This window comes from Heteronotia binoei, chromosome 7, assembly GCF_032191835.1.
Source record: "Heteronotia binoei isolate CCM8104 ecotype False Entrance Well chromosome 7, APGP_CSIRO_Hbin_v1, whole genome shotgun sequence".
NCBI lineage: Eukaryota > Metazoa > Chordata > Lepidosauria > Squamata > Gekkonidae > Heteronotia > Heteronotia binoei.
The window spans coordinates 102,459,070-102,470,132 of record NC_083229.1 but is presented as its reverse complement, the minus strand read 5'-3'; the positions used below and the strand labels follow the sequence as shown (position 1 = coordinate 102,470,132).

General features: G+C 40.1%; 1 protein-coding gene across 1 annotated transcript in view; it reads right to left on the bottom strand.

The window, feature by feature from the left end:
* Positions 1–4,890: 4,890 nt before the first annotated feature.
* Positions 4,891–11,063, bottom strand: part of CTDP1 (CTD phosphatase subunit 1) — a 77,826-nt gene continuing 71,653 nt past the window's right edge. Inside the window, exons 12-13 of the mRNA XM_060244099.1 lie at positions 8,682–8,851; positions 4,891–5,911 (exon numbers count right to left, since the gene is read on the bottom strand). Of these exons, the coding sequence (XP_060100082.1) occupies positions 5,770–5,911; positions 8,682–8,851 (312 nt within the window). The 3' untranslated portion in view covers positions 4,891–5,769. The remainder of the gene's footprint in view (positions 5,912–8,681; positions 8,852–11,063) is intronic.

Sequence of the window (11,063 nt, the reverse complement as noted above, 5' to 3'; positions counted from 1 at the left end):
ATGACATATCTTCTTGCGGTGGCAGCAACAGAAGAAGGAAGAGGAAGAGGAGATTGGATTTATACCCCACCCTTCACTTGGAGTCTCAGAGCAGTTTTACAGTCTCCTTTCCCTTCCTTTCCTCACAACAGACATGCTGCGGGCTGAGAGAGTTCTTTTGAGAACTGCATAAGAATCCAAGTTGAAGCCTAAAGGCTCTCTATACATCTACCCTGAAGCATAACATATCAAAACATACTAGCATGACATGAGCACAAAATTAGCATGGCTTCCATCTGGTCTATACCCTTATTGTAGTCTATAGTATACTTTCTGGCACCAGGTGGTTTCTCAGATCCAATCAGGAGTCCCTCTTGGTGGAACTTTCCAGATGATTTTAACATCCACTCCTGATTCCCCCCTTCCCATCTGGTTACACAACTGAGCACAGGTTCTCACAATTAACCAATTACCACATTCTTGAATCCAGCCTTGAAAGAGATACTGATGGTATTTGCAAGAAGGCCCAAATCATGGACACCTGCAAGCCAGAGTAGGCCTCCTGATAATCATGTTAATCCTAGAGGGAATTTAGGGTGCTTTACCTCACAGATGGAATGTGTGTTTGCTCACACCACTTCTTACATGAAAAATCGAATGTTCTGTCTTGAGCTTTTATTTTAATTTATAAAAAGTACATCACAATATTCCCTTTAAGTATATGGTTCATCATCTGGCACTGCTGGAGGTGGTGTGGGAGGTGTATACTGCAGACCATCAGCAAAAACGCATATCTCAAGCAAAACATGACACACCAGGATGCTCTATAGCTTTTTACTGCAAAACCTTTTTTTTTTTAAATGTGGCTGCTGTTACATACTCTAATAAAAAACATCTTTGTTATGAGGCAGTGTCAAGCAGTTAGAAGGGTCTTACCCAGACCTCCCTAATCCATGTACAGTTCATTGGGGGCCTTAATCTGTCCCCCCCCGCGCTTGCTTGATAAATACAATACATAAACCAAGGAAGATATAAGATGCATACCACTGACATTTTATTCAAGGAAATCCTACTATGCCTATCTGTTTTACAAAAATAAATAAATAAATAAGACGTTTCTTTTATTTTGAACCAGTTTCAAATCAATGGAAAGCAGTTATAGCTGTTTATATCCAGCTCCCTTTCTTTCTTCCAAAATAATTAAACCTCCAAATAAGCATGTATATTTTAAGCATTGCACTATTTTTTAAACCAGTAAGTTTTGTACTTAAGAGATCTGATACCATATTATAATGTTCAGGAATAACAATAATGGACAAGTGTGATGAACTGGGGTAGTAGGAATAGACAAAAAATATTTTTGGTAGGCAAAACCTCACTCAGTCCAGTGTTATGTCCTCAGGTTGGTAGTATTGATTGATTTGGAAAATGAGGACTGCTGCCCATATCACACTTAACTGTCACTCCACAGATGCACGACTGTGAAAGTGGCCAAAGTAACATTTGTTTACTGGTCTGCCAGTGCTTGGCACTATTTACAGCTAAATGAAGAAAAAGAAATATATGTATGGGAATGGTACGATAAAAAATCTGAAAGATTCCCCCAATTAAGCTGCATGCAAAACAAGTAGGGGTTGTATAACTATTAAATAGTCCATTCCTTCTGCACCATTTTCTTTTTCTTCATTTTGCCTTGGTGCGCCTCCTCTGCCAACCCCCCCCTTCACGATTTACAGCTAGCCAATGCTGAGGTAAACTGTGACAGTGTTCCTTAGGGACCTTCCCCCTTCCTTGGTAAACCTTGATTATAATCTTTTCTGCCCTTAATACCAAGGAAAAGAGAAACTGAACACAACAAGCGAAACACTTATTTTACAGCAACGGGAAAGTAAACAGTGGGTAGCCATGTTGGTTTAAGCCATGTGATTCCATTCTTTTTGACAAAGTGTGCATGCACACAAAAGTTCACATACTGAATAAAACTTTGGTCTTAAAGGTGTCTGTAGACATACAGGATCAACTTTATCCTAATGTAACCTTATCGATATAGGTATGGAGAGTTAATTTCTTAATAGAATATATACATATATTGTGAAAGGGTAGAAAGAATGGCAGTAACTTCCAGCCTACCTTGTACTCTGAAACTTTCTTCTACAGGCTTCAACTTCTTACATGGGAGCCATTTAAAACTGCAAGTCTCTGCCAGCCTCATAGCTTCCAAATAATCCTGAAAGTTGTGTGAGAATTACAAACAGTATGTGCCACAGCAGCCACCACACTAAACAGCCCACTTCCACTTGAAGTGACTAGAGACAGAGCAAGATCCCTATCCTGCCTAAGTAACCAAACTCTCTGACTCCAAATAACAGTGAAATAGCTCTTTCCCTCCCTGTTCCTCCCCTGTCCTTCTCTCTCCCTCCCCACCAAGGTTCAAAGGACCCTGATTGGCAGTTGTTTTCTCAATAGACTACCAGGGTACAATAGGGATTGGCAGATATGAAAAAGAAGAAAGACTTAGCAGTGTCCATCACAACAATCCCAACTGAATGATGTAAAAAACTAAGTATAGTTTGACACCTACCATTCCATTTAGCCATGTCATCTTCAACAGGGCATTGCCAACACCTATATAAAATGTTTGCTGAGACATGTTAATATTTCCAACATTTGTATTACTCCCATATGTTTTAACTAGTCAAGAGTTAAATATATAAACTCATATGGTGGTTTTCATATATTTTAGCTGACCTTGAAGCAAATTTCTTTTTCATTGAACATCATTAATTGCTCTGCTTTAGGGTGGCCAAACTGTGGCTTGGTAGCCACAAGTGGTTCTTTTACACATATAATGTGGCTCTCGAAGCCCTTGCTGCTCCATTGGCCGGCTTGGAGAATGTACTGAAAGCTGCTTTCTTCCTATCGTTGCCTCCCATCTATTTGCAGCCTTCCTGTCTTATGGCTCTCAAAATCTGACATTTATTTGATATGGCTCTTATGTTAAGCAAGTTTGGCCACCCCTGCTCTACTTAAACTCTGTTGGGAATATTTGCCATCAATTTTAACCTTAAATGTGTGGGGGGAGGGGAGGATTCTATCTAACACTTTTATTATTGGATCCAACCAGCTTCGCCATGGTGAATAAGGAAAGAAAGGGTCCTTTTAATCGCAGTAATCATTACACTGTAAATAATGGGACCTGCATAGGCAAAGCCATGTAGAATGGGTGCTGTATTAAGGAAGGGAGTTAAGATGAGGTTGAGTGACAAAATTGGCTGGATCTAATTCCCTCCTCTTTTCGATCTGAAGATTAATTTTCCAAACTTTTTCAATGTGAATCTCAGATATTATTCTCTGGAATCTATATATTCCTGTTAACTGAAAATCTTGAAATTGTATAGGTAGAAAGATAAGACATTTTTATATCCCCTGCTTTACTTCCAAATGCAACATACTATACTATTCCCAACAATCATCCTGTGAGGTAAATTAGGCTGAGAGAGAGAGAATGACTGGCCCAAGCTTTACTCAGCATACTTCCATGGCAGAATGGGGATTCAAGTCTGTCTCCTTCATACCCTACTCTGACACTCTAACCAGTAAATCACAAGCATGACTGCTATTATGCATTTTCTTTTGTATTTAAACTACATTGCCAATCTGTTACAACATAAATAACCCTGTCAATATTGTATTTTGTCCACACAAAGTAAGCTGTTTTAAAGATTGCATTAATTGTTGTGACAAGCATTTTTAAAGTTATTGCACACCTGCATTGTAGCATTAAGGCATATTATACCACCTTCATATTCAGATCTCTGCAGAGTACATAGAACACAGATATCCTGCCACATTAACAAATTTTTGCTAGTTTAGCTTGTCATGAGCCTATGTGCCTGTAGATCTTTTCAAATCTATTTCCATAGATTTGCTGTCAGCTCTATATCAAGATAACTATCAGATTTTACAGACCATGATAGAAACATTTTGAATCTCTTTTACTTGTGGGTATAAATTTATCCCCAAAAGTTCAGGTTCTTTAATTGATAACTAGATAATTGGCAATGGATCTTAAGCCAGAACACTATGAGTATTTGTTATCTACTAATGGAAAAATATCAGCGACATATAAACTGATTTTATATTAGTATTATCCAGTTGAAACATTATAATCTCTCTGTAATTTCTGTTAAAGCACTAAAAGGTTCTGTGTTGGTAACAAATTTTTGGTATAGCTAAAACAAACTTGAAAAACTCTAACCCTGTCTTACAAACAATTGGCATCTTTTTGAAGGCACGCTCCCATCAGTTGTACTTGCCATTTTAAAATTTTTCACTTAGCATAGAAATTGCCCATTCTAGGCTACTGAAGGCCTTTTCCATATCTACAAACACACGGTTTGCCTCTTCTTTTTAATGATATGCTCTGTACAAGACCACATCTTGTATTATTCACTAGCCTTTTCCAGTTACATACACAGTTTGATCATATTCAGTATATTTCAACATCACTTTTTAATAGTTCAAAATACTACAGAAAATATTTTAATCCACATTCAGTGCAGATTTTAGTTTATGTGCTCTACTGCGGTTTTATTAAATCATAGAATGAAAGTAAGGGATTCTAAGGCCAGATCTGCCATTCATCCCAAAGGGTCAATACCCCATTCCACAGAGTGATGTCATTCTGCCTTAAATTAAATAATCCTGTGATCAAATCACTTTACAAGTATCCCACCAACTCAGTTAGCAAGCCCAACAGGAGATTAGGTCATTATATGCTTAGAATGTATATACTGAAGAAATTTTGGTCTCACGCCAAAAGATGCTAAGTACTTTCATTCAAAAAGGTGCTGCTTATCTAATGGAAGCAAAACAGAAAGGCCGGCATTGAAACTAAAACTGAGAACACAGTTTACAAAATGAATTTTTATTAAATGAAAGAATCTGTTTTGTGGATCAAATATGAAATAGAATATACAAAAACTTTACATCTGTTCATTCAAAGAAATAAAATGCTACTGAGAATGAGCTAACAGCCATTCTTCCAAAACAACACAAAATGGATAAATATTTTTATGGCAGTACAAGAATGCACAGAGAAGCCTGTGCAAGAACTGCAGCTTATAGAGAAGCAAAGATAAAAATCTAAATGTCTCTTAAAGGATACAACTAATCCACAAAGTAACTTAAAAACATGGAAGTCAATCATCTTATATTCTCTTACAAGCAAGTGGCAGACAGATCAAGTGCAGAGTTCACAAAGCTTGCATATCACATTCTCAGTTCCTATACAAATATAAATTGTTCTTTGTTTTGTTTTTTAGAAAAACTTCTCTCTTTGATAACATCTCATTATGAAGAAAGCATATTCAATCAGGATCGCTTTACCTCTTCCATGCAGTTTACTTGTTAGGTGGTCTTTCCCCCCAAAGCTTGGTTTCCAAATCTATCATGGCAACATTCTTCAAATTTTCAATTGCAAATCTTTGTGCAGCTCTGTTTTATGAAGTTCTCCAGAGTTCAAAACATGTCTTTGGCATAACATACCAAGTCACCCTTTAATACTTCTCTCTTTTTTTTAAAAAGTATATATTCCTTTAGTAAAACACCTTAAAAACATCTTTCAGTTTTGTAAAATAATGCATCACCTCCTCCTATGCCACTTTGTAAAATATACACCATATTTTTGAGGGGAGGAATGCCCTCTGAGTATTGACACAAGGGACCTACTGGACTTATGACTGCTTCCAAAGAGAAACATGTAATTACAAACTCCCTTGCACATGTAAGTCACATAAAGTCATTCAGTTCCGCTTCCAGAGCTGCTGCCATTTCATCTGCCTCTGAACTGCTGCCTTCCTCATCTTCATTGCTGGATCCTTTGCTTGATTCACTGGCGGCATCATCTTCATCCAGCTTTCGTTTGTGGCCCCTGCAAAAATGGTCAATCGCAGTCAAAATATTTAAAATGTTATCAAAATGTAACAAAGTAGTAAAACTTTTATAACCTAAGCATGAATATATAAGGCAGTTGATGAATGCAGAAATGAAAATTTAAGTCACTGAGGCCAAACACTGTGGTGGGGCCCTTTCATTTGCCATCTCTCTCATTCCCAGAAGCTGTTCAATTTAATATGCAAGTATGGGAAGAGTAATGCTGGATTTGCCAGAACTTCTTGGGGTGGGGGCCATTGTTCCTGTTACACTTTCTCCCCAAAGCTGCTGCTAATAACTTTAGTTACCAATGATGGATATAAAGGGATTGTATATTCATCAAATGAACATCTACTGCAGCACTGTAATACACTGGAAGGTCTCCAACATGAAATGAAAAAACCTTTTCTTTTTTTCTTACAATCATTTATTCTGCCTTCAAGGGGTTCTCTTTCTACACACTTTGCAGCAAAACATTCCATTGTCAGACTGTGCCCTGTATTGGACAATTAGTCAGAAGTGGTACTGAATAATCAGCTTCAGAGAGAACAGACCTTGGGCTGAATCCTACCGCTCCCTTTATCCAACAGAGCAAGGTTCCTCAGTCACTGGCAGGGATTCACAGGACAAATAATTGTTCTTCATTTTTATTTCAGAGGATACAGTCAGAGGATATTTGAATTAGTGCTGCTACTCTGCATAAGCTTGTGATGGTAGGAAAACTAGTCATTTATAGGTGCAACTGTGGCTAGGACAACTGCTGCCACAAAGAATACTTCTAATCTATTATTAAAGATTATATGGGCAGACACTAAAAAGCCCTCTGGCCAAAAAGCCCTCTATGCCATTATGGTACTTACCATTCTCTCCAATATTTCCAACTCTGACACACCAATATCATTACATTAACAGTCAAAGAGCTACATTATCCCCAATGTATTAATTAGAGATGTTACTGGAAATTAATTTACATTACTGAGATCTGAAAAAAATATAGTTGAAGTCAAATATTTCTAATATTTGAATTTGAGATGACTGCTGCAGTAAGAGTACTGATATAACTTTCCAAGACGGAGTTTAATTCCAGTTGTGGTAGTGACAGAAGGTTATCTCTACCAATTTTGCAGTTTGAGTATGGATTGTTCTGGATCCAATCACTGCTAATTAATGAGCCACACTGATGCCAAGGCACAAGTAGCACTGATTAATGTTCCAAGACAGTAGGCTGTTGTCTTGCCAACATAAAATGAAATATCAAGAGGCTGTACATAGACTACTTTACTGGTAAACTGATACAGTAGAGGGAAAAATCATACAATTATACTTGTTCTCAAACTAAAAAACAGTGAACAGTAAAGGATAATTAAATTCATGTTGTGCTCCACTCTGAGCCCCTATGGGGAATGGGCGGAATATAAATAAACAGATGATGATGATAATAATATTAGAGATGACTCTCATGAGGCGGATTTTCTTCCTATATTCACAGACAAGCCCTCTATGATCTCTCTTCAAGCCAGATTAGGGTGACCATAGAGATAAAATGCTAAGCATCATGAGGCCTGTATTAAGAAACGGGAATTAGAAATCACTCTCCTTCTTTCACTAGAAGAGGATGCTCAACCATTCAACATTATGGTTTGCAAGCAGGTCACAAGTTGCCATTTACACAGCTGAATATGTACTATTGGTTTGAATACAAGCAGCCTGCATCTATTCCCAACTGTGCAAATAGGGTGGTGTATATTTACATGCTATTTTCCTGTGGTCCCCCTCATCTACTGCACACCACATTAAGTATATTTGCATTTCACAATGAATGACTTACAGATGTGAGATCTCTCTCACACTATTAGCTTGGAGAAGTGCAGCTCCAAGCCTACAAACTTGAATTTTCATTAAATCAAGGCTTCCTTAGCCAAGGTAGTGTGCATGTCCATAATACAAAGGGGGGGGGGGGGAGGAAAATGTCTCAGATGTAAAGAATGAAGGAGACGGAAGAAAGGGAGGATGGCTGCCAACTATGCAGACACAGAAGTAGAACATAGTGCCCAACACCATTGCTTTTTATGTGCAATAAACCCAGAATGCATGATCAGCAGTTACCTAGCTGCCATGCTGAATGCAACTACCGCTATAGTTTAAAAATGGCTTGCAATACTGCTTACAACCCAACCTTCAAAGTTATCAAATTAGACTTGACCCAAGAAAGAAGGCATTTCAAAGAAGGATAGTTTGCATATTGGCTACAATTTGTTATGGAGCTTACAGCATTTCTGGACCAGCTCCTGCTCCCAAGTTTGTACAACTGAAGAACAAGTTTACTGCTTAAAACTGAGAAACTGCGATCAGGCTGCAGGCAATAGAAAAGCTGACTCACAAAGCGGCCAGGTTCTCCAGGGAGGACACTCCCTTGGAAATAGTTCTGCATTTTGGCTCCTTGAAGGCTCATCAAAGTTCAGACCATGATCAAGACTTGCAGAAGAAACACTGCCTTCAAGGATCATCCAGGAAACAGCATTGCACTTACCTGTAACTTTTGTTCGAGTTGTCCTCTGTAAAGGTACACAGGCTCAGGCTAGCCACTGCAGAATCCTTTCCAGCTTTTCTAACCTTAACTAGAAAGCTAGGGGAAAGCCCCTCTCCTGAGAGCCAAGCAGAGCCACTTTCCTATTCAGTCAAATGTTACATTAGAAAAGTGGCTGCTGGAAGTAGCAAACGTACGGAATATCATCAATATTAATTCTAGCAAGCTAAAGAACACATACCTGGGCACACTACCTGTCAAACTTCTTTCACTTGATGTTGTTGATACAGGGCTCTCTTCTACTGTCATATTTAGCGTCTCCTCTGCACCACTCTGAGTTTTCTTTCCTTCTCCTGCCTTATTTTTTTCACTGTCACTATCATCACTGCCTTCTCCTAATATGTCATCAACCTGCCAAGCAAGCAAGAGTTATAATGATTCAATGTAGCAGTCATTTATAATGTTAATATGTATGTTTTTAAAAACAGAACAGCTTTTAAACTGAAGCATTAAAGAAATTATTATTAGCAGCATGTTTAATATTTTATTACTTTTTATTCTAGCTTTTCTCTGGAGACCATTTGAAAAAAAGGAGAACATATTATGGAGACCATTTTTATTCTAAAACTTCTGAGGTTTGGCTAAAGTGGCCTGCAACACAGAACAAAAACAATCAAATAATAACGTTTTATTTATTTTATTTATAACATTTTGTTTATATCCCGCCCTCCCCACCGAAGCAGGCTCAGGGTGGCTAACAGCATTTCATACAATAAGTTATATAATGGGTATTAAAAACAACATTAATCTTAAAACATTCTAGCTATAAGTTAAAAATCAACATTTCTGGTGCTATTCTATCAGCAAATATGATGGCAAGTCACTTTAAGCGAATCCATCCATTCAATCGGCAAAGGCCATCTTAAAAAGAATGGTCTTGCAGGCCCTGCGGAACTGTTCAAGGCTCCACAGGGCCCGCACTTCTTCCGGGAGCTGGTTCCAAAGGTGTGGCGCTGCAATAGAGAAGGCCCATGTACGAGTATTTTGGAGTTTTGCCTCCTTTGGCCTGGGGATAGTCAGCTGGTTCTTCCCCGCTGACCTCAGTGCTCTCTGGGGTTCATATGGGGAGAGATGGTCCCTTAGGTAGACAGGTCCTCGGCCATATAGGGCTTTAAAGGTAATAACCAGCACTTTGTAACGAACCCGGTATATAACTGGCAGCCAGTGCAGTCTGCGCAGGCCCGGCCGTATGTGCTCCCACTTCGGGAGCCCTAATAACAACCTAGCCGCCGCGTTCTGCACCAGCTGCAGCTTCTGGGTTCAGCACAGAGGCAGCCCCATGTAAGGAGCATTACAGTAATCCAATCTTGAGGTGACCGTTGCATAAATCACTGTTGCTAGGTCTCGGCGCTCTAGGAAGGGGGCCAACTGCCATACCCGCTTCAGATGAAAAAACGCCAACTTGGCAGTGGCCGCTATCTGGGCCTCCATTGATAATGAAGGCTCCAGTAGGACCCCCAAGCTCTTGACTTGGTGCACCGCTTTCAGCGGTACACCGTCAAAAACCGGGAGAGAAATTTCCCTCCCCAGAGTGCCGTGACCCATGCAAAGGACCTCTGCCTTCGTCGGGTTCAACTTCAGCCCGCTCAGCCTAAGCCAAGTTGACACGGCCTGCAAAGCCAGGTCCAGGTTCCCTGGGACGCAGTCAGGCCGGCCATCCATTAGCAGATAGAGCTGAATGTCATCTGCATATTGATGACACCCAAGCCCATACCTCCGGGCAATCTGGGCAAGGGGGCGCATATAGATGTTGAATAACATCGAGGAGAGGACTGCTCCCTGTGGCACCCCACAATCTAGAGTGTGCCTTTGGGATAGCTCACTCCCGATTGCCACCCTTTGTCCCCGTCCCTTGAGGAAGGAGAAAAGCCGACCCCCTAACCCCTATGTCAGCAAGGCGATGGGTCAGTAACTGGTCGACCGTATCTAACGCAGCCGACAGATCTAATAACATCAGCACTGCCACACCACCTCGATCCAGATGTCGCTGGAGGTCATCTACTAAGGCGACCAGCACTGTTTCCGTCCCATGACCCGGATGAAAGCTGGACTGGCAAGGGTCTAAGATGGAAGCGTCCTCCAGAAAACCCTGCAACTGCAACGCCACTGCCCTCTCAATAATTTTATCTAAAAACGGTAAATTAAGAGACCGGTCGATAATTTGCCAATTGGTCTGGGTCTGTTGTACTTTTTTTCAGGAGGAAAAAATAGCCTCTTTCAAGGGTGTTGGAAAACGTCCCTCCGTGAGGGATCTATTTATGATGTCCCGTAAAGGACATCTAAGCTCCCTCTGGCAGGATTTAATCAGCCAGGAGGGGCAAGGGTCCAAATCACAAGTTGTTGGGCATGCAGTAGAGAAAATTCCGTCAACTTCCTCCAGGCTGAGTGAGTCGAAGTGATCTAGAACTAAATCAGAAGACAGGCACGGAGCCTCAAGTTCATATACTGTATCCAATGTGATAGGCAGGTCCTGGCGGAGCAATGTGATCTTATCTGCAAAAAATTTCGCAAAAGCCTCACAGCCTATCTCTAATTCTCTCTCGTTTGGTCTGCCTTGAGGCAG